Raw genomic sequence first — 24,711 nt, 5'->3', positions numbered from 1 at the left:
CAGGCTCCATCAGTGGCACACTTAAAGAACCAACCATCCTCACTGTGCTGGGTGTCAGTAACTCCCAAGGGTAATGTGAGTTATCCTATCAAACAAATGTTATTTATTATGCATTTATCATTCTTGCCCTTATTTGCAATGCTCCTGTCTAGTAATCCATGCTGTGTAATGCCCTAAAGAACAAGAGATGGTGTGGTAAGTCAAGGCTGTATGTGTAACCAGACTATATTGTGTTTTCAGAAGAACCACCATCATCAGTAACGTTGTCATGGGAGGAAGCACGAAATATGCTTCCTATATTTTCACTTCTCTATCTGTAGTGGTTTGTTAAGCCACATTAGACAAGTAGTCCAAAGAGACTTTTCCAACGTCTATGCTCAGTTCCTGGTTGATCGAATGCTTTAGTTAATTTAATGTAATATTTTTTACAAGTTGAAAGTGTTTTGACCGTGTGTAGGCCATAGATCACACAGATCACATTTGTAGCAGGAGTGCTATGGAAAAATGCAGACTGTCTGCCGTTTTGCTGCTGGCACACATTGGCCTCTCTTCAGGTAAGACATATTTTTATTTATAACTTTATTCTCTTATAGAGAAGGTCCTGTTAACCTGGAGGGAAAATATAGAAGGTCCTGTTAACCTGGAGGGAAAATATAGAAGGTCCTGTTAACCTGGAGGGAAAATATATAAGGTCCTGTTAACCTGGAGGGAAAATAGAGAAGGTCCTGTTAACCTGGAGGGAAAATATATAAGGTCCTGTTAACCTGGAGGGAAAATAGAGAAGGTCCTGTTAACCTGGAGGGAAAATAGAGAAGGTCCTGTTAACATGGAGTTTTGTTCAGTAGACATGAAGAAAACAGGGAGTTACTATCTGAACTTGTCCAAAAAGGAATACTAATTTTGGTTCACAGTTGCAAAAAAAAAATGATATTTTGGTCCCAAATGAACACGACCCAGACTAGAGGGGAAAACAGAAGCTTAAAACCAATAATAAAACAACTGTATGATTCTGTGTATAAAAAAAAATGGTTCATAATCCCTCTCTCTATCTATCTCTCTCTCTCCATTTCTCGCTATTCTTCGGTCTTCAACTCCAGTAGTGTTGGAAGCTCAGGTCAGTGTTGATTCACATGTGACGGGGTACCTGGGTAATGATGTCACACTGCATTGTAAGTTGCTCCAGGGCAATCTCACTCAGGCTGAGTGGCAGTGGGAGGAATCAAAGACTAAAAAGGTTTCCATAGCTGTCTTTAGCCCTGACTTAGGGCAAAACATTTCTGGGTCACCCCTAAAAGGGAGGTTGGAGTTCGCTGGAGATTCCACAGCTGATTCCTCTATTACTATAAAATATGTGGAGATGACTGATGCAGGGAAATACACCTGTATCCTGACAGCCTTCCCCAGCGGCTCATCTGAGATAACAACCATCCTCACTGTACTGAGTAAGTCTGGAAGTTCAGCTTTAATATTGCATCATTTCCATCATTTCCAATATATATATATATATATATATATATATATATCTTTATTTTTTTATTTTTTTACAGACATTTTCCTTTATTATTTTCCCCTAACCATTCCATCCCTCCCCTATTTGGAGTAAACTAATGGGCAACAACACTTAGGCTTCTACTTCCAGCTTATACATACTATATACATTTTACGAACACAGTATATTTTACAATAGTTATATTTTGTTTGTTTTTAGTCCCATCCTTCAGCTCCACTCAACCCTCTAGAACTCTTAATATAGGGAAGAAAAGAAAATATCTTATTAAATGATTAAGAAAGAAATCTTGATTAGTGACAATATTTTTTCTGTAGATACTGTAGGGTTCAGTCTGACAATCAGCTGGGTCAGAGGTCAAAGTGGTGACAGTGGTTCTGTTTCCTTTCCCAGATCACATTCCACCTCCATCATCTGGCACGGTTGCTGGGATTGTTACCGCAGCCCTCCTGGTAACAGTTGTTGTGACAGCCACAGCTTACCTCATCATTGTCAGGAAGAGGTGTGTGTACGCTGTCTGTAACACATAGTTACAGAACATAATAAATATATACTGTATGTATCTCAATGGCATGTAATGTATCATCAGACATTAGAAGTGCAGAGGAACTGAATGTTATGTTTTACCAGTGAATATATTTATATTATTCTCTCTAACTAGGCACAAGGCTTTATTTAACCCCTCTGTCAGCATTGGTGAGTAGGAACCACACAAAAAAGTTCCCCTTCTGCTCAGTCAGCCCTGTCCTGGATTTCTGCTTTCTGTAAAACCCGCTGTGGTTGTTTTTCAGATGCAAGCAGCCTGGTGGTCAATGCAGACAGGACAGGAACAGGAAGAGAACAGGTAAGGTTTTTCATTGAAAACTTGTTTTTCGTTGTGCGTTTGACTGAATTCCAGCCTAAGGTTTTAGCTAATCACATTACATTTGTAATCATTCAGCAATCCTCATCTATCTCACACTCTCCCTCCCGTTGTCTTTCTCCAGGACCTGGTTTATTCTGAGATCGTCAGATTCAACATTGCCAAGAGCAAAGCACATGACCCATCTGGAGAAGACCAGAAAGATGCAGACGTCAAGCCAGCTGAGGATGTCACCTACTCTGCAGTGGCAGTGGGGAACCAGCATCCTTCAAGGGAAGACACAGTTTACTCTCAGGTGGTGAAAAAGGACTGGGACATAGATGATGTATGGACTGTCTAAGCACAATAACAGAAAAGGGCTAACCAGACCTACTTTACATTCACATTCATTTAACTGAAGTTATCTCTTGTTGGGGAAGTGACCTCCTTATTAGACAAAGCCATCTGGATCTTAGAGAAGGGCTATATGTGTGAACACTGAAAAATTACTGCCACCAACAGAATGCTATATATATGGGGCATACAACAATCTCAGCTCTGTTGATTTTTTTGCGAAGAGACAGAATCAGTAGATCACTTATTCTGGTCTTGCCCCTATGTAGCTTGTTTCTAGTCACAGGTTCATTGTTCATTGTTAAAAAACCACAACATGCACTTTGGAAAGCCCTAGTCAGTCAATAAATAATACTCGTAGGAAAGGTTTTCATCTTTAGCTCACAATCTGTGCATAATATACAATTAGAAAGGTTAAAAAATGTTGTCAAACATCGCAGCACAATTGAAAAATACATGGCATATGGAAACCAAACGAGGGTGATCTATGGTGATAGGTGGGATGGGCTGAGAGTGGCTGAGGGTCGGGATTAAAGAGTTTATGTTTGGTAATGTATTATTGTTATGTGACTGCTTTATGTAAAAGTGCCATGTACAGTTGAAGTCAGAAGTTTACATACACTTAGGTTGGAGTCATTAAAACTAGTTTTCCAACCACACCACAAAAGTCTTGTTAACAAACTATAGTTTTGGCAAGTCGGTTAAGACATCTACTTCGTGCATGACACAAGTAATTTTTCCAACAATTGTTTACAGACAGATAATTTCACTTATAATTCACTGTATCACAATTCCAGTGGGTCAGAAGTTTATATACACTAAGTTGACTGTGCCTTTAAACAGCTTGGAAAATTCCAGAAAATTATTTAATGGCTTTAGAAGCTTCTGATGGGCTTATTGACATCATTTGAGTCAAATGGAGGTGTACCTGTGGATGTATTTCAAAGCCTACCTTCAAACTCAGTGCCACTTTACTTGACATCATGGGAAAATCAAAATAAATCAGCCAAGACCTCAGAAAAAAACTGTAGACCTCCACAAGTCCGGATCATCCTTGGGAGCAATTTCCAAATGCCTGAAGGCACCACGTTCAACTGTACATCAATAGTACGCAAGTATGAACACCATGGGACTACCCAGCCATCATTCCGCTCAGGAAGGAGACGCGTTCTGTCTCCTAGAGATTAACGTACTTTGGTGCGAAAAGTGCAAATCAATCCAAGAACAATAGCAAAGGACCTTGTGAGGATGGTGGAGGAAACAGGTACAAAAGTATCTATATCCACAGTAAAATGAGTCCTACATCGACATACAGTGAGGGAAAAAATTATTTGATCCCCTGCTGATTTGGTACGTTTGCCCACTGACAAAGAAAGGATCAGTCTATCATTTTAATGGTAGGTTTATTTGAACAGTGAGAGACAGAATAACAACAAAAAAATCCAGAAAAACACATGTCAAAAATGTTATAAACTGATTTGCATTTTAATGAGGGAAACAAGTATTTGACCCCCTCTCAATCAGAAAGATTTCTGATTTCCCAGATGTCTTTTATACAGGTAACGAGCTGAGATTAGGAGAACACTCTTAAAGGGAGTGCTCCTAATTTCAGCTTGTTACCTGTATAAAAGACACCTGTCCACACAAGCAATCAATCAGATTCCAAACTCTCCACCATGGCCAAGACCAAAGAGCTGTCCAAGGATGTCAGGGACAACATTGTAGATCTACACAACGCTGGAATGGGCTACAAGATCATCGGCAAGCAGCTTGGTGAGAAGGTGACAACAGTTGGTGTGATTATTCGCAAATGGTAACACACTACGCCGTGAAGGACTGAAATCCTGCAGCGCCCGCAAGGTCCCCCTGCTCAAGAAAGCTCATATACATGCCCGTTTGAAGGTTGCCAATGAACATCTGAATGATTCAAAGGACAACTGGGTGAAAGTGTTGAGGTCAAATGAGACCAAAATGGAGCTCTTTGGCATCAACTCAACTCGCCGTGTTTGGAGGAGGAGGAATGCTGCCTTTGACCCCAAGAAAACCATCCCCACAGTCAAACATGGAGGTGGAAACATTATGCTTTGGGGGTGTTTTTCTGCTAAGGGGACAGGACAACTTCACCGCATCAAAGGGACGATGGACGGGGCCATGTACCGTCAAATCTTGGGTGAGAACCTCCTTCCCTCAGCCAGGGCATTGAAAATGGGTCGTGGATGGGTATTCCAGCATGACAATGACCCAAAACACACGGCCAAGGCAACAAAGGAGTGCCAGTCTCCAGACTAGCCAGTCTCCAGACCTTAATCCCATAGAAAATCTGTGGAGGGAGCTGAAGGTTCGAGTTGCCAAACGTCAGCCTGCAAAGAGGAGTGGGACAAAATCCCTCCTGAGATGTGTGCAAACCTGGTGGCCAACTACAAGAAACGTCTGACCTCTGTGATTGCCAACAAGGGTTTTTCCACCAAGTACGAAGTCATGTTTTGCAGAGGGGTCAAATACTTATTTCCCTCATTAAAATGCAAATCAATTTATAACATTTTTGACATTCGTTTTTCTGGATTTTTTTGTTGTTATTCTGTCTCTCACTGTTCAAATAAACCTACCATTAAAATTATAGACTGATAATTTCTTTGTCAGTGGGCAAACGTACAAAATCAGCAGGGGATCAAATACTTTTTTCCCCCACTGTATATTTATAAAGCCCTTCTTACATCAGCTGATGTCACAAAGTGCTGTACAGAAACCCAGCCTAAAACACCAGACAGCATGCAATGCAGGTGTAGAAGCACGGTGGCTAGGAAAAACTCCCAAGAAAGGCTAGAACCTAGGAAGAAACCTAGAGAAGATGTACAAAATCAGCAGGGGATCAAATACTTTTTTCCCTCACTGTAACCTGAAAGGCTGCTCAGCAAAGAAGAAGCCACTGCTCCAAAATAGCCATAAAAAAGACAGACTACAGTTTGCAACTGCACATGTGGACAAAGATCGTACATTCTGGAGAAATGTCCTTTGGTCTGATGAAACAAAAATAGAACTGTTTGGCTATAATGATAATTGTTATGTTTGGAAGAAAAAGTGGGAGGTTTGCAAGCCAAAGAACACCATCCCAACCGTGAAGCACGGGGGTGGCAGCATCATGTTGTGGGGGTGCTTTGCTGCAGGAGGGACTGGTGCACTTCACAAACTAGATGGCATCATGAGGGAAGAAAATTAAGTGAATATATTGAAGCAACATCTCAAGACATCAGTCAGGAAGTTAAAGCTTGGTCGCAAATGGGTCTTCCAAATGGACAATGACCCCAAGCATACTTCCAAAGTTGTGGCAAAATGGCTTAAGGACAACAAAGTCAAGCTATTGGAGTGGCCATGACAAAGCCCTGATCTCATTCTATAGAAAATTTGTGGGCAGAACTGAAAAAGCGTGTGCGAGCAAGGAGGCCTTCAAACCTGACTCAGTTACACCAGCTCTGTCAGGAGGAATGTGCCAAAAAACTTATTGTGGGAAGCTTGTGGAAGGCTACCTGAAACGTTTGACCCAAGTTAAACAGTATAAAGGCAATGCTACCAAATACTAATTGAGTGTATGTAAACTTCTGACCCACTGGGAATGTGATGAAAGAAATAAAAGCAGAAATAAATCGTTCTCTCTACTATTATTCTGACATTTCACATTCTTAAAATAAAGTGGTGATCCTAACTGACCTAAGACAGGGAACTTTTACTAGGATTAAATGTCAGGAATTGTGAAAAACTGAGTTTAAATATATTTGGCTAAGGTGTATGTAAACTTCCGACTTCAACTGTATTTAAAATGTATATGTAAAATGTATCTGTATGTAGTAAAAAAGCTTAAAACAAACTAAGATATTTGTCCTCCGAATAGTGGTGTGGTGGAAGGGTTAATAAAAACAAGTTTTAAAAAGTGTCTGACCTCCCTACTGCCGTCTCATCACTGTCAGTGATCAGGCCTACCACCGCAGTGTTGTCAGCAATCTTGAGGATGGTTTTGTAGTCATCCGTGGCCACGTAGTGAACAGGGAGCAAAGAAAGGGACTAAGCACACACCCCTGAGGGGCCCCCGTGTTGAGGGTCAGCGGGGCGGAGATGTTGTTGCCTACCCTCAGAACCGCTGGACAGCAACATAATGAACTAAACCACTGATGATTGAGAATGAGATCAGAATGACTGCTTAGGCTTGATCCATTAATTAAATAACTCAATAGGTAGCCTAGACTACAAAACTTAAACAATCTGTTCAAATCAAAAGGCCTGATTTAACATGACATCAATAATGCAGCCACACAACACGAGTCCCCTGTGCCGACACATTAAGAAATCGAAAGGTTTAATATTTCGTTTAAAAGCTCTGACGAAGGCTAAAAGAACAATAAACACCTTTCAGTGAGAAAACAGAAAACCAATTAAAGAAGAAAAAAATACTGTTTTCAAAGACATAGCCTACGATGCAATAGTCGTTATCATTTTAAGGAGAAAGAAAACTACATTTGAACACTGCAGAAGCTTCGGTCTAATACTCCTAGCCCACCTCTCCAATGCATTGTTGGGAAAGTGTGCATTGAATTTTAGTAGATGAAGAGCCGAAAATCCTGTCATTTAAACCACACTTGATTTTCAAAATGTCACATACTATTAAATATTATATTTTCGCATACAGAGAACGTGTCATGCATGACTGGATTGTTTCCCGCTATTTGTTGATTTAGGTTGCGCATCCCCATATCTTATTGATCAGCGGTTGTCAAAGACAAAATGAGTATGACATCCGGGTATTTAAAGTAGACTTTATTTTCTAATTCAATCAATCAAATACAGTATATTTATAAAGCCCTTCTTACATCAGCTGATGTCACAAAGTGCTGTACAGAAACCCAGCCTAAAACACCAAACAGCATGCAATGCAGGTGTAGAAGCACGGTGGCTAGGAAAAACTCCCAAGAAAGGCTAGAACCTAGGAAGAAACCTAGAGAAGAAACAGGCTATGAGGGGTGGCCAGTCCTCTTCTGGCTGTGCCGGGTGGATATTATAACAGAACATGGCCAAGATGTTCAAATGTTCCTAGATGGCCAGCAGGGTCAGACAATAGAAAGAAAGAAAGAAAGAAAGAAAGAAAGAAAGAAAGAAAGAAAGAAAGAGAAGTAGAGAGAGTAAATTTAAATTCACACAGGACACCGGATAAGACAGGAGAAATACTCCAGATATAACAGACTGACCCTAGCCCCCGACACATAAACTATATAAATACTGGAGGCTGAAACAGGAGGGGTCGGGAGACACTGTGGCCCCATCCGACGATACACCCGCACAGGGCCAAACAGGCAGGAGAGAACCCCACCCACTTTACCAAAGCACAGCCCCCACACCACTCGAGGGATATCTTCAACCACCAACATACCATCCTGAGACAAGGCCGAGTATAGCCCACTAACATCTCCCCCATGGCACAAACCCAAAGGGGGCGCCAACCCGGACAGGAAGATAGCGTCAGTGACTCAACCCACTCAAGTGACGCACCCCTCCTAGGGACAGCATGGAAGAGCACCAGTAAGCAAGTGACTCAGCCCCTGTAATAGAGTTTGAGGCAGACAATCCCAGTGGAGAGAGGGGAACCGGCCAGGCAGAGACAGCAAGGGTGGTTCGTTGCTCCAGTGCCTTTCCATTCACCTTCACACTCCTGGGCCAGACTACACTCAATCATAGGACCTACTGAAGAGATGAGTCTTCAATAAAGACTTAAAGGTTGAGACCGAGTCTGCGTATCTCACATGGACAGGCAGACCATTCCATAAAAATGGAGCTCTATAGGAGAAAGCCCTGCCTCCAGCTGTTTGCTTAGAAATTCTAGGGACAGTAAGGAGGCCTGCGTCTTGTGACCGTAGCGTACGTGTAGGTATGTACGGCAGGACCAAATCGGAAAGATAGGTAGGAGCAAGCCCATGTAATGCTTTGTAGGTTAGCAGTAAAATCTTGAAATCAGCCCTAGCCTTAACAGGAAGCCAGTGTAGAGAGGCTAGCACTGTAGAAATGTGATCAAATTTTGGGGTTCTAGTCAGGATTCTAGCAGCCGTGTTTAGCACTAACTGAAGTTTATTTAGTGTTTTATCCGGGTAGCCGGAAAGTAGAGCATCTAACCTAGAAGCAACAAAAGCATGGATTAATTTTTCTGCATCATTTGTGACGGAAAGTTTCTGATCTTACATAGATGGGAAAAGCCTGTCCTTGAAACAGTCTTGATATGTTCGTCAAAAGAGAGATCAGGGTCCAGAGTAACGCTGAGGTCCTTCACAGTTTTATTTGAGACAACTGTACAAGCATCAAGATTAATTGTCAGATTTAACAGAAGATCTCTTTGTTTCTTGGGACCTAGAACTAGCATCTCTGTTTTGTCCGAGTTTAATAAGTAGAACATTTGCCGCCATCCACTTCCTTATGTCTGAAACACAGGCTTCCAGGGAGGGCAATTTTGGGGCTTCACCATGTTTCAGTGAAATGTACAGCTGTGTGTCGTCCGAATAGCAGTGAAAGTTAACGTTATGTTTCCGAATGACATCACCAAGAGGTAAAATATATAGTGAAAACAATAGTGGTCCTAAAACGAAGCATTGAGGAGCACCGAAATTTACAGTTGATTTGTCAGAGGACAAACCATCTGTCACGTCCTGACCATAGTAAGTTGTTATTTTCTATGGTAGAGTTGGTCAGGGCGTGACAGGGGGGTTTTCTAGTTTAGTTTTTCTATGTGTTTATGTTCTAGTTTTGTATTTCGATGTTGGGTTGTTCTAGTTTTGTATTTCTATGTTGGGCTGTGTTTGGGATGATCTCCAATTAGAGGCAGCTGGTCATCATTGTCTCTAATTGGAGGTCATATTTAAGTTGGTGTTTGTCCCACCTGGGTTTGTGGGAGATTAATTTTGAGTAGTGTACGTTTCACCTCTAGGTCATGGTTTGTTGTTTTTTGGTCATTCAGTTTATTTATGTATTGCATAGTTTCACAGTATAAATGAAATGTGGAACGACACACACGCTGCACTTTGGTCCGCTTCTCCTTTCGACAACGGTGACACCATCCAAAGAGACAAACTGATATCTTTCCAACAGATAAAATCTAAACCAGGCCAGAACTTGTCCGTGTAGACCAATTTGTGTTTCCAATCTCTCCAAAAGAATGTGGTGATCGATGGTATCAAAAGCAGCACTAAGATCTAGGAGCAAGAGGACAGATGCAGAGCCTTGGTCTGACGCCATTAAAAGGTCATTTACCACCTTCACAAGTGCAGTCTCAGTGCTATGATGGGGTCTAAAACCAGACTGAAGCGTTTCATATACATTGTTTGTCTTCAGGAAGGCAGTGAGTTGATGCGCAACAGCTTTTTTCAACATTTTTTGAGAGAAATGAGAAATTCAGTATATTTAAAAAATATATATTTTCTGGGTCAAGGTTTGGCTTTTTCAAGAGAGGCTTTATTACTGCCACTTTTAGTGAGTTTGGTACACATCCGGGGATAGAGCCGTGTATTATGTTCAACATAGGAGGGCCAAGCACAGGAAGCAGCTCTTTCAGTAGTTTAGTTGGAATAGGGTCCAGTATGCATCTTGAAGGTTTAGAGGCCATAATTATTTTCATCAACGTGTCAAGAGATGTCGCATACTATTCAACTTTTATTTTTTTAGCTCTTCAAATGGCCAACTATTTAGGACGCAAGTATAGGACACGGTCATGGTCTTTTATTGTCCTGGTTTTGTGAATCAAACAAATACATTTGTCACTGAACAACCCCATGCTACGATTAGATGGTGAAAAAACACCAACCTCCTTCAAATGTTCTTTAAACAATAGAAGCTAATTTACCAACATTGTGTAATATTGATATATAGCATTTTGAAATGAAACTCTTCAAATGCTAATTTAATTTGAGATTTTGGAACTTGAATGTTTTAGAGCAAGAGCTTGGGTTTATGGTTATTGGTTATTGTTGTTCAATAAAAGCCTCAAATGAAATTTTGAAAATATTCGTTCATTATCTTTCTGTCTACATCATGTTGGTCATGCAGAATACACGCTAAACTATCCAAATAATTACCACGTAAGAGGGATCACAAATAAATAGGTAGTCAGTCTGAAACAGATAAACATTCGATAGAAGACATGCTTTCAGACACACAAATACAAAAAATACAGTTTCTGTTGAAACCAGGGCACGTGCAGCTGGTTCAGGACCTTGCCACCGAGTACCCTTTGACATCCACGCCAGCCCTAGAGACTGCCAAGGACGCCAAGGTGGAGAAGATTGTCAGCAAACAAAAGGTATGAGAATACATTCACAAAGTGCACTTACAGTATGGAGGTCAATATTTATCTGCCATTAGCAGGGTAATGATTAACATATCTTTCATGCACAGTGGGTTGTTAACATAGATATGGAAAGATGGTACTCCTATCCTTGTAATGTCTTCTGTGACAGCATGGGCAGCGCCATTGGGAGCCATCTCCATTGTAGAGTAGTCAATTTCTTCTACTTCTATGAATGTGTGGGCAGTTCAGAAATAAACTAAAAAGGTGCATACCATCACCTACTGTGCTGGAGTGTGTATAGTCTCAACAGGTGATTTACTGCCACCTCACTGTATGGAATGTTTTCCCAGGAGTATCATTCATTGGCTGACCCCTCCTGCTGACCTGGATGGGATAGCTAATCCCACCCAACTGAATACTTTAAAATGGTGAAAGCCCTCAGTAGTGCTGCCCATTTCTAAAACAGGTTTTGGTCCAAGTGTGCCTTTTATCTACCTCTATGGATGTAAAGGAAACCTGAAGCATGCACTTAAACGATTGTTTGCAGACCGCCATGATATCATAGAAGAAGGAAACCTGAATGCTCTTCAAACAGACAGCTTCGAATTACAGAGGACAGGACATCAACTTCATAAAGTATTTTTTTTCTATACAAAGAGAAAGAGCCAACACATAAGCGGTAAGAAACAACAGCACAACTAACTAACTACAGTAAGTAACACAATCAATCATACAGTTGAAGTCGGAAGTTTACATAAACTTAAGTTGGAGTCATTAAAACTAGTTTTTCAACCACTCCACAAATTTCTTGTTAATAACAAGCTATAGTTTTGGCAAGTCGGTTAGGACATCTACTTTGTGCATGAAACAAGTAATTTTTCCAACAATTGTTTACAGACATATTATTTCACTGTATCACAATTCCAGTGGGTCAGACGTTTACATACACTAAGTTTACTGTGTCTTTAAACAGCTTGGAAAATTCCATAAAATGCTGTCATGGCTTTAGAAGCTTCTGATAGGCTAATTGACATCATTTGAGTCAATTGGAGGTGTACCTGTGGATGTATTTCAAGGCCTACCTTCAATGCCTACCTCAGTGCCACTTTGCTTGACATCATGGCAAAATCAAAAGAAATCAGTCAAGACCTCAGAAGAAAACAATTGTAGACCTCCACAAGTCTGGTTCATCCTTGGGACAAATTTCCAAATGCCTGAAGGTACCACGTTCATCTGTACAAACAATAGTACGCAAGTATGAACACCATGGGACCACGCAGCCGTCATACCGCTCAGGAAGGAGACTCATTCTGTCTCCTAGAGATGAACGTACTTTGGTGTGAAAAGTGCAAATCAATCCCAGTGCAAAGGACCTTGTGAAGATGCTGGAGGAAAAAGGTACAAAGGTATCTAAACTCAGCAAAAAAAGAAACGTCCTCTCACTGTCAACTTTATTTATTTTCAGCAAACTTAACATGTTTAAATATTTCTATGAACATAAGATTCAACAACTGAGACATAAACTGATCAAGTTCCACAGACATGTGACTAACAGAAATTGAATAATGTGTCCCTGAACAAAGGGGGAGTCAAAATCAAAAGTAACAGTCAGTATCTGGTGTGGCCACCAGCTGCATTAAGTACTGCAGTGCATCTCCTCCACATGGACTGCACCAGTATTGCCAGTTCTTGCTGTGAGATGTTACCCCACTCTTCCACCAAGGCACCTGCAAGTTTCCGGACATTTCTGGGGGGGAATGGCCCTAGCCCTCACCCTCCAATCCGACAGGTCCCAGACGTGCTCAATGGGATTGAGATCCGGGCTCTTCACTGGCCATGGCAGAACACTGACATTCATGTCTTGCAGGAAATCACGCACAGAACGAGCAGTATGAACGTACTTTGTCATGCTGGAGGGTAATGTCAGGATGAGCCTGCAGGAAAGGTACTACATGAGGGAGGAGGATGTCTTCCCTGTATCACACAGCGTTGAGATCACCTGCAATGACAACAAAATCAGTTCGATGATGCTGTGACACACCGCCCCAGACCATGACGGACCCTCCTCCTCCAAATCGATCACGCTCCAGAGTACAGGCCTCGGTGTAACGCTCATTCCTTCGACGATAAACGCGAATCCAACCATCACCCCTGGTGAGACAAAACCGCGACTCGTCAGTGAAGAACACCTTTTGCCAGTCCTGTCTGGTCCTGAAATGGTGGATTTGTGCCCATAGGCAACGTTGTTTCCGGTGATGTCTGGTGAGGACCTGCCTTACAACAGGCCTACAAGCCCTCAATCCAGCCTCTCTCAGCCTATTGCGGATGGTCTGAGCACTGATGGAGGGATTGTGCATTCCTTGTGTAACTCAGGCAGTTGTTGTTGCCATCCTGTACCTGTCCCGCAGGTGTGATGTTCAGATGTACAGATCCTGTGCAGGTGTTACGAATGGTCTGCCACTGCAAGGACGATCAGCTGTCCGTCCTGTCTCGCTGTAGCGCTGTCTTAGGCGTCTGACAGTATGGACATTGCAATTTATTGCCCTTGCCACATCTGCAGTCCTCATGCCTCCTTGCAGCATGCTTAAGGCAAGTTCACGCAGATGAGCAGGGACCCTGGGCATCTTTCTTTTGGTGTTTTTCAGAGTCAGTAGAAAGGCCTCTTTAGTGTCCTAAGTTTTCATAACTGGGACCTTAATTGCCTTAATTACCATCTATAAGCTGTTAGTGTCTTAACGACCGTTCCACAGGTGCATGTTCATTAATTGCTTATGGTTCATTGAACAAGCATGGGAAACCGTGTTTAAAATCTTTACAATGAAGACCTATGAAGTTATTTGGATTTTTACGAATTATCTTTGAAAGAGAGTCCTGAAAAAGGGACATTTCTTTTTTTGCTGATTTTTATATCTAATGTAAAATGAGTCCTATATCGACATAACCTGATAGGCCACTCAGCAAGGAAGAAGCCACTGCTCCAAAACCTCCATTAAAAAAGCCAGACTATGTTTTGCAACTGCACATGGGGACAAAAGATCATACTTTTTGGAGAAATGTCCTCAGGTCTGATGAAACAAAAATAGAACTGTTTGGCCATAATAAACATTGTTATGTTTGGTGGAAAAAGTGGGAGGTTTGCAAGCCGAAGAACACCATCCCAACTGTGAAGCACGGGTGTGGCAGCCTCATGTTGTGGGGGTTCTTTGCTACAAGAGAGACTGGTGCACTTCACAAACTAGATGGCATCATGAGGATCGAAAATTATGTGAATATATTGAAGCAACATCTCAAGATATCAGTCAGGAAGTTAAAGCTTGGTCGCAAATGGGTCTTCCAAATGGGCAATGACCCAAAGCATACTTCCAAAGTTGTGGCAAAATGGCTTAAGGACAACAAAGTCAAGGTATTGGAGTGGCCATCACAAAGCGCTGACCTCAATCCTATAGAACATTTCTGGGCAGAACTGAAAAAGTGTGTGCGAGCAAGGAGGCCTACAAACCTGATTCAGTTACACCAGCTCTGTCAGGAGGAATGGGCCAAAATTCACCCAACTTGAGGAAGGCTTGAGGAAGGAAGCTGGGAAGCTTGAGGAAGGCTACCTGAAACGTTTGACCCAAGATAAACAATTTAAAGGCAATGCTACCAAATATTAATTGAGTGTATGTAAACTTCTGACCCACTGGGAATGTGATGAAAGAAATATAAGATTAAATAAATAATTTTCTCTACTATTATTCTGACATTTCACATTCTTAAAATAAAGTGGTGATCCTAACTGACCTAAGACAGGGAATTTTTACAAGGATTAATTCAGGAATTGCAAAAAACTGAGTTTAAATATATTTGGCTAAGGTGTATGTAAACTTCAGACTTCAACTGTAGTTTACTAAAATGGACCCCTGTTTTCATAATTTTGACAATAACATAACTAAATCATTTTTCAAATAACAAAAATGTGACTAGGACTTAATGATATTTTAGTAAAAATGAATCAGACGATACCATTTTTTTTAAGTGTAAAAATTAACACTGGTTGAGGTTCAGCTTCCGGTGGTTCAGGGCATCATTAAAGAGTGTTCCAAGGAGGCTGTACATTGAATTTCAGCTACCTGCGATCACAGGAAGGGACTTAATTGGGAGTCATAGGGACGGTTTCGAATGGTTAGAAATGTGGCCAGGGGTCCAGGCATATGACATTTAAAGTCAATTGACCCGAAATCATTTTTGACCTCCATTGGACACAATGGTCTTGCAGCTCTCTAGAAACTAAGAGCCTTGGTCTGAATCCTTGAATACATTTTTAAGAGGATATTGGTCTGTCTGCCTGCATATTTGTCTGCCTGCCTGCATGTCTGTCTGTCTGTCTGCTTGTCTGTCTCTGTCTGTCTGTCTGTCTGTCTGTCTGATTACAGGAAATTACTTAATTGGGGGTCATGGAGGGGTTTCGAAGGGTTCATTTGTGACCTGGGACCATCATGATCCGGCATATGACATTTTAAGTCAATTGACCAGAAATCATTTTTGACCTCCATTGGACACAACGGTCTTGCAGTTCTAGAAACTAAAAGCCTGCTTATGAATTCTTGAAATCATTATTTAAAGGATATTGGTCAACAACCAAAAAAATTATTGACTTGAAACTTCAAACTGTCTTTGTCTGTCTGTCTGCCTGTCTGCCTGTCTGTAAAGAGAGGAGGGAGATGGAGCTAGAGAGAGAGAGATGAGGAGGGTGAGGCAGGGACTGAAGGAGAGTGAGAGAAGGAGGGGGAGGAGAGAAAGAAAGAGAAGGGGGTGATGGAGGGAGGGGAGAGAGAGTAAACAGACAGAGGTGGAAGAGAGGAGGGAGATGGAGAGATGAGAGGATGGGGAGGCATGGAAAGTAGAAAGTAGGGGGAGAGGGTGGAGGGTGGAGGGGGTGAAAGAAAGGGGAGGGAGAGAGAAGAAAAGGAGGGGGAATGAACAGGTAGAGAGTGAGAGACAGACATGAGATAAACAAGAAAAATAGTAAGTCATGACATAGCACAAGTGGGGGGGGGGGCAAATCACTGATTCCCATCAGACCATCTCCTTCAATGCCCTACTCCTTAAAAATTGCAGTTGTGTCTAAAAAAAACATTATTTTGCTTTGGTGTATGTACAGTGAGGGAAAAAAAGTATTTGATCCCCTGCTGATTTTGTACGTTTGCCCACTGACACAGAAATGATCAGTCTATAATTTTAATGGTAGGTTTATTTGAACAGTGAGAGACAGAATAACAACAAAAAAATCCAGAAAAACGCATGTCAAAAATTTTATAAATTGATTTGCATTTTAACATGTTATGGATAGGGGCCAGTATTTTCACGGCCGGATAAAAAACGTACCCGATTTAATCTGTTTATTACTCCTGCCCAGAAACTACAATATGCATATAATTGTTTGATTTGGATAGAAAACACCCTAAAGTTTCTAAAACTGTTTGAATGGTGTCTGAGTATAACAGAACTCATATGGCAGGCCAAAACCTGAGAAGATTCCAAACAGGAAGTGCCCTCTCTGACCATTTCTTAGCCTTCTTTAGCCTCTTTATTGAAAACAGAGGATCTCTGCTGTAACGTGACACTTTCTAAGGCTCCCATAGGCTCTCAGAAGGCGCCAGAACGTTGAATGATGACTCTGCAGTCCCTGGCTGAAAAACAGTAGCGCATTTGGATAGTGGTCGATCTGAGAACAATGAAACGGGTGCGCGCGTGCACATGAAGAGTCCATTTTACATTTTCAGTCTTTGAACGAAAACGACGTCTCCCGGTCGGAATATTATCGCTATTTTACGAGAAAAATCGCATAAAAATGTATTTTAAACAGCGTTTGACATGCTTCGAAGTACGGTAATGGAATATTTTTGAATTTTTTTGTCACGATACGCACCGGCGCGTCACCCTTCGTTACCCTTCGGATAGTGTCTTGAACGCACGAACAAAACGCCGCTATTTGGATATAACTATGGATTATTTGGAACCAAACCAACATTTGTTGTTGAAGTAGAAGTCCTGAGAGTGCATTCTGACGAAGAACAGCAAAGGTAATCCAATTTTTCTTATAGTAAATCTGAGTTTGGTGAGTACCAAACTTGGTGGGTGTCAAAATAGCTAGCCTGTGATGGCCGGGCTATCTACTCAGAATATTGCAAAATGTGCTTTCACCGAAAAGCTATTTTAAAATCGGACACCGCGATTGCATAAAGGAGTTCTGTATCTATCATTCTTAAAATAATTGTTATGTTTTTTGTGAACGTTTATCATGAGTAATTTAGTAAATTCACCGGAAGTGTTCGGTGGGAATGCTAGTTCTGAACGTCACATGCTAATGTAAAAAGCTGGTTTTTGATATAAATATGAACTTGATTGAACAAAACATGCATGTATTGTATAACATAATGTCCTAGGAGTGTCATCTGATGAAGATCATCAAAGGTTAGTGCTGCATTTAGCTGTGGTTTGACCAAATACTTATGACTAGATAAATTGCTTGACCAAAAGTATGTGTACACCTACTTGTCGAATATCTCATTCCAAAATCATGAGCATTAATATGGAGTTGGTCCCACCTTTGCTGCTATAACAGCTTCCACTCTTCTGGGAAGGCTTTCCACTAGATGTTGGAACATTGCTGCATAGACTTGCTTCCATTCAGCCGTAAGATCATTAGTGAGGTCAGGTATTGATGTTGGGCAATTAGGCCTGGCTCGCAGTCAGCGTTCCAATTCATCCCAAAGGTGTTCGATGGGGTTGAGGTCAGGGCTCTGTGCAGGCCAGTCAAGTTCTTCCACACCAATCTCGACAAACCATTTTTGTATGGGCCTTGCTTTGTGCACTGGGGCAATGTCATGCTAAAACAGGAAAGGGCCTTCCCCAAACTGTTGCCACAAAGTTGTAAGCACAGAATCGTCTGTAGCATTAGCATTTCCCTTCAATCGAACTAAGGGGCCTAGCCCGACCCATGAAAAACAGCCCCAGACCATGTTTCCTCCTCCAACAAACTTTACAGTTGGCACTATGCATTGGTGAAGGTAGCATTCTCCTGGCATCCGCAAAACCCAGATTCGTCTGTCGGACTGCCAAACGCGTTTCCACTGCTCCAGAGGCCAATGGCGGCAAGCTTTACACCACTCCAGCTAACGCTTGGCATTGCGCATGGTGATCCATGGCTGCTCGGACATGGAAACCCATTTCATGAAGCTCCCAACTAACAGTTCTTGTGCTGAGGCAGTTTGGAACTCGGTAGTGAGTGTTGCAACCGAGGACAGACAGTTTAGAAATGATCTTGCCTTGCCTCACTGGCAAACTCTCAGCTAAGAACCTTTTTAACTTCAAATTATATTATTGTGTACCAGCCTGGTTTTAGACCTGGACATACAGTAGTACTGTTTCAGCAGCTATGAGTGTCTTAAATTATATATTCAATTGCTTAGATCATAGGAATCACTGTGCTGCCATATTTATAGATCTATCCAAGGCCTTTGACACTGTCAGCCATTCCCTACTCATTCAAAGGTTGTCTGAAATGGGCCTGGACCAGGCGTCTTGCAATTGGTTTATCTGTCAGACAGGATAAAAATATTAGCTTTCTGATGGTGTCAAGTTACCTTGATATTACTAAAGGTGTCCTGAATTGGTCAGTTTTGGGATCTGTCTAAGATATGTGGAAGTGTTTTAAAAAGGTCATACCAAGAATCACTTTGCTATTTTATTTTGAGTTAAGACTCCTTGAAGTATCAAAAAATATGTTTTTAATGATTTGCTGAAAATGTATTTCCACATCAAACAACAGATAGTCCCCAAAAAAATCCAAAGGAAGTTTGTTCTAAAGTGTCTGTACTATATCTTGGAGATATAAGAAAGAAAATGTAGCATTTTAGATTTTTTTTTTACAATTTAATTTGGCCAAAGGAAATGGCTCAAAATAATTAAATAAAACAATTGCTAACTGGTTTACATTCATTAAAAACCTTTTTTACCTAAATTTAACTAGGCAAGTCCGTTAAGAACAAATTCTTATTTACAATGATGGCCTACACTGGCCAAACCCGGACAATGCTGGGCCAATTGTGCACCGCCCTATCAAATCAAATCACATGCGTCGAATACAACACTTACAAGCCATTTACCAACAATGCTTGGAGTCTTTGACAATTTTTAGGGCCTTCCTCTGACACCGCCTGGTATAGAGGTCCTGGATGGAAGGAAGCTTGGCCTCAGTGATGTACTGGGCCGTACGCACTACCCTCTGTAGTACAGTCAGAGGCCGAGCAGTTGCCATACCAGGCAGTGATGCAACCAGTCAGGATGCTCTCGATGGTGCAGCTGTAGAACCTTTTGAGGATCTCAGGACCCATGCCAAATCTTTTCAGTCTCTTGATGGGGAATAGGCTTTGTCGTGCCCCTTCACAACTGTCTGGTGTGTTTGGTGAGGTTGTTCTCCTGGTTGTGGTGCCAGGTCTCTGGCAGTGGTCTCTGACATCCTCCCTATAGGTTCCCAATCCCAGCTGGTTGTGATACAGCCTGGATTCGAACCAGGGGGTCTGTAGTGACTTAGACCTCTGCACCACTCGGGAGCCTAATACTTTACAGAAGTTTTGAACAGGCTATATTGCAGCAATTACCAGAAAAGGCAAGTCCCTACTACACCCAACAAATGACAAAAAATGTTATTTATTTTACAACAGACCTATCTTAAACTAAATTTGGAGCACACAATTAAAAAGACAGATGCAATTTTATTTAGCCAATGAAAATGTCTCAGAATTAAAAACAGGTTTTGCATATTTGAATAAACCGTTTCGATGAATAAATAGGCTTAGAATAATAACAATGATATACAATAATTATAAAACAAATTATTATAAATGAATGTAAGTTCCAAAATTGCCTCATACCTGAATAGGGAGTTGCACAGTAGTCTGCATTTGGCCTTCACAATGTTCTTCTCATCTTCCACTAAAATATTACAGCATGTATTAAATTCCCCTTGTAGGCTTTTCACTATAGGCATACTCTTTTTCCTCCAATTTTTTGTTTTACTTCAATGAAAAAGGCCTCCATCTTCACAATCAACAGTGGCCTAGGCCAAGGCTGCTCTCTTGCTCTCTCTCCTAAGCAGCAGGCTCATGTGCCTGCAAGGTGTGAGAGAATGGTTTTGAAGAGCGAATTTGGGGTGTAGGCTGTGATAGACAGCCTCTCCTGGGCCATTTGGTCCCCTACAATTTTATTTATTGGCTTTTCATTTTTTATCGGCCAAAAGCTACAATTACCAGCTAAGTATTTTAACCTAAGTACTTTACAGCACTGCATGTTGCAGATGAAAGTATGTGTGTAAATACGTAGTGCACATAAAAATAACTTGATGTTAAATTCCCATGTGCTGAATAAAAGATACAAGTTAAATGAGTTTCCATTACATTTTCAACTCTAGGCCTACTGATGGTTTTGTCACACAAAGAATTGCGTAGGTATAGCGAATGTGCCCACTCTGGTATTGACACATGCGCTATATCCAACAGCTTGCAAATACAGTGCAGGTATAGCCTACTACATGATGAGATTATTATGGACAAAAGTGCTAGATAATGTTTATCTGTCAAATGGCAGCCAAGCATCGATCATCATGTCACCAGAATAAGACCTTCCATATTTATTTAAAGGAGCATCAATCTCATCACTGTGCGCTTTCACCACCCTGTGAAGTTAATCATAACTTATTACATCTATAGCCTAATAAGCTGCATGCTTTCCCATGATGCAGTGACATACATTTTCTGACATGTAGGGTACTTTACTGCATAAAAAGGTTGAATGGAAACCTGGATAATGCCAAGCCATTTTGAGGATGCTGCAATTATATTTTAGATGAATGTGCGCATGCCTACAGGAGACTATTGATGTAGCCTAATCAGATTAAAACATTGTGACTGGTTGTGTTTATGCCACATATAAAATGTAATGCCTTGTAAAGTTAAATGATAAATATTTAGGCTATATTGAAGTGTTAGGCTCTAGGAGAGCGCGTGTTAAGCTTTTCTGAATAACTGGGCCAGCCGGGAGCAGATGTGGCCAAATGATTATAGGAAGACTTGGGAGAATGATGATCTGAAACAGACAGCACATTCAGTATTAGAAAGTAAAAATACAGCAAGACTGGCCTGCTACTGGCCTGCTACTGGCCTGCTATTGTCCTGCGACTCTGCCTTCCTAGACCTTATAAATTGTCCAGAGTAGACCCACAACTGATCCAAATGGAATGAAACATTCCAATCACAGGGCTTTTGCGCCATTATTCAAATGACATTTGCACTGCAGCCTAGAGTAGAATGTTGTTCTCACTTGAAAACAATAATGCAATTATTCATTGCAGTGTGGTGTTGTAGGCTACTATAGTCCAGGTAGGATAATTGTATTGTCCCTACACAAGATCAATAGGGGAGCTTTTTGAGCTGTGTGTTTCATGTCTTCACTGTTCTTTCATGCACAACAATGCACCTGGCCTCTCAGCTGCCTATCAGCTATTCCTATTTGTTCTTATCTTATCGTATTATTAAACAGACTTTCCAAATGTGGGTCTGTTGTAGACACACTTCCTCTCTGTCCACATATGGCGCACGTGAAGGACTTTTATTTTGAAATGAGGTAAGCAGAGGAAGTCGGTCTCACATTGTATATAGTCTTATTTTTTTTTCTACTGTATTATTGACTGTATGTTGTTTACTCCATGTGTAACTCTGTGTTGTTGTATGTTGTCGAACTGCTTTGCTTTATCTTGGCCAGGTCGCAATTGTAAATGAGAACTTGTTCTCAACTTGCCTACCTGGTTAAATAAAGGTGAAATAAATAAAAATAAAATAAAAAAACATCAGGCCCATGTTTGGAAAATCTGTTTAATAATACGATCCTTTATATATTTTGTCTCAAAGTCGGCCTTCATAATGACCAACAGTCCTGCCCATCGGCACAGTAAGTTGGAATGGAAATGTATTTAACTTCTGCCTTCTGTGGACTGTTTTTGTACAACCCAATACAAATGAAAGCAAAGCTAGTGTATGTACTGTAAATACACCCACGTTGCTAAGAGCCCCTAGGGAGTCACCAAAACAGAAGGTTTTTAGATGCTACACTTGATGCATAGATTTTGTCAGCATCAGCAGAATGCAAGCCACTTTACCAAGTGTTCTTGGGTGTGAGTCATGCGTCAAATTCTTGAAAATAGTACCAGCTCGTAATTTTACACTGAACAGCGCAAGCCTCTCACAGAGCTGTGCTGCTTATGTCCAGGTTTCATTGAAATTAATGGAAGCGTCACACGCTCTGCAAAAGTTAGTGTGCAGTGTAGCATGCCTGATAGTGACCTCTCCTCTTTACTCAGCAGAAGCTCAACTGCCAAGCAGTGTCAATGTTCTAACAGCACCAAAGCAGCATCCACTCAGGTTTCCTCCCAGATGGCCCTTCTCCTCTGGACCGCAACCGGAGCTACTGTAGCCAGGAGCCCACACCGGAGGAGATCACCTGGCCACAGCCATAGCCCCATTCTGTGAATGTGTCCCTAAACCAGACCAGTGACCCTGCACACAGTCTTTTTGTGCTCCTGCCAGCAGGGGGCAGGAGAGAGTGGCACATGGGGGACCAGTTGGAGGCTCTGGTCCATATGCATGTCTTCCAGGGGCGTCCCAAAAGCTATGGTGGAGACATCTTGCTGGCCCGGCTGCACTCCTCCAAGTTGGGGGCAGGCATTGCAGGACAGGTGCTGGACCACAGGAATCGGACCTACTCTGCCATTTTCCCATTACTATGGCAGGGGTCTGCACAGGTGGAGGTGACACTGGTCCATCTTAGTGAGGCAATTCATGTTCTACAATGAATGCGAGAGGAACGGCCAGACCGGGTTCCCTTTCAGAGTCTGTTCCGCTCTGGAAAACTGTCCCAGACAACTGTATGTAACTTGTGTCTGTCGACAAACCAGAAGCCGCTGTGCAATTACACAGACCCCCACACAGGGGAGCCCTGGTACTGCTACAAGGCCAAGCTGCTGAGCTGTGACACACAGATCAACCACGCCAGGGGACCCTATGTGAACCATCTGCTCGTGAACAAGGAGGCATTGCTCTTTCAGAGGTTAGTGAGTTTTACAGTATGTAAGTGAATGAGTTTAAAAGTGTGTGAAATGTATTCTCAGACTTTGTTTCCAATGTATCAGATTGCTTGCTGCAATGTGTTTATTTAACATTGAAATCTGATTATTTCTCCACTTTTTCTCAGTGGTGTAAACATCAAAGTTCCCATTCATCCTTCAGGGTCTGACAGTGTCATTGTGCTGCCTGTGACAAAAGGTAGGTGAGCAAGAGGATACCACAGTAAAACTGTGTGTTTATCTTTTTAACACTAGCTAGCCAGCCTACTAACTGCTCTGCTCTGCTTTGTGGCTGTATACTTCAACCCTGTAGAGTTTCTGGGTGTGCAGGACAGTATTCAAGCCAACTACTGCATCTACAGTAGTATAAGGTGGGAAAGCACCTCTATTGCCTGTAAAGTGATGATGCTAGCTGGTACAAGATGCTTGCTTTCCTCTTTCAGACAAAGCAGACGTGGAGAGAAGCAGCATGAAGACAGAGTCTACCAGGATCACTCCTTCCGGGTATTACTTCCAAGGGTCATGGCGAACGCTGGGTGGTGGTGTGATGCGCCAGTTTAATGACTCGTCTGCCACTCAGTCTCTGAAGGGCAAGGAGTGTACATGTACGGAGACTCTACTGTCAGACATTGGTTTGAGTACCTCAACACCTTAGTACCAGGTGAGTCCTGCGGCATCTTTCACTCTCTGCTGCCTCAGGTGCTTTCTAACGCTCTCCTCTGTCTGTCCAACTTCCAACTCTCCCTTCCTCTTTGTGACAGAGCTGAAGGAGTTCAACCTTTACAGTCCTTAGAATGTGGGGCCATTCATGGCAGTGGACAGCACCCACAACATCCTGCTGAAGTACCATTGTCACGGTCCTCCAATCCGCTTCAACACTGTTATCACAAGTGAGATGCGCTATGTAGCTAATGAGCTGGATGGCCTAACTGGCGGGTTAATCACTGTGGTGATTATCAGTGTATGGTTCCATTTCAGCACCTTCCCTGTGCAGGTCTACATTCGCCGACTACACCACATTTGGTGAGCGGTGGTGCGGCTTCTGGACCGGGCTTCGGGGACACTGGTGGTGTTGCGCTGGTTTTCAGTGCAGCTCTACAGGGTGCTCTGGGCAATGTTCAGGGGTCTGGATGTTTTGCTGATAGACACCGGGGAGATGACCCTTGCCCACCACCTCCCCCATTCCCTCCACCCACCCCCTATCATCATCAAGAACATAAACAGAAAGTAGTCTCACTACTTCATCCTTAAGAGTCTGTTGATGCACCCGTGTGTCAATCTAAGTAACATAATAAAAAAATCCCTTCAAAATCCATCAGGCTGCATCTCAATCCACCGCATCTGCCTATGTTGGCTTTCTGCATCTGCGATGGAAGGTGGCTGAGCTACGCTGTTATTTGGAGTTACAGAGGTGTTTGTCAGACCATGAGACTTCCTGAAAATTGGTCTTCTCACGAAACATCTATTGCGTCCGAACGGTTTGGCCTACAAACTATTATGACCCCTCTATGGAAAGAGGAGACTCTCACGAATACGAT

At 42.0% G+C, this 24,711-nt stretch overlaps 1 protein-coding gene and 1 pseudogene across 2 annotated transcripts; both read left to right on the top strand.

The window, feature by feature from the left end:
- The first annotated feature begins 162 nt into the window (after positions 1 to 162).
- LOC115176895 (myelin protein zero-like protein 3) lies at positions 163 to 3,124 on the top strand. Of its 2 annotated transcripts, none has more exons than XM_029737258.1 (6): positions 163 to 554; positions 1,101 to 1,442; positions 1,901 to 2,009; positions 2,169 to 2,203; positions 2,299 to 2,351; positions 2,494 to 3,124. In XM_029737258.1, the coding sequence occupies exons 1-6, from the start codon at positions 497 to 499 to the stop codon at positions 2,707 to 2,709; spliced, it is 813 nt and encodes a 270-aa protein (XP_029593118.1). In that variant the 5' UTR covers positions 163 to 496; the 3' UTR covers positions 2,710 to 3,124. The 2 variants fall into 2 exon arrangements, with proteins under 2 accessions (XP_029593118.1, XP_029593117.1); XM_029737257.1 differs by having other exon boundaries at positions 1,098 to 1,442.
- A 7,745-nt stretch (positions 3,125 to 10,869) lies between these two features.
- LOC115176463 (NXPE family member 3-like) lies at positions 10,870 to 24,404 on the top strand (annotated as a pseudogene).
- The last annotated feature ends 307 nt before the right edge of the window (positions 24,405 to 24,711 follow it).

This window comes from Salmo trutta, chromosome 37 (genome assembly GCF_901001165.1).
Source record: "Salmo trutta chromosome 37, fSalTru1.1, whole genome shotgun sequence".
Classification (NCBI taxonomy): Eukaryota; Metazoa; Chordata; class Actinopteri; order Salmoniformes; family Salmonidae; genus Salmo; species Salmo trutta.
The sequence above is the reverse complement of the archived record's forward strand: the minus strand, read 5'-3'. Positions and strand labels throughout refer to the sequence as shown.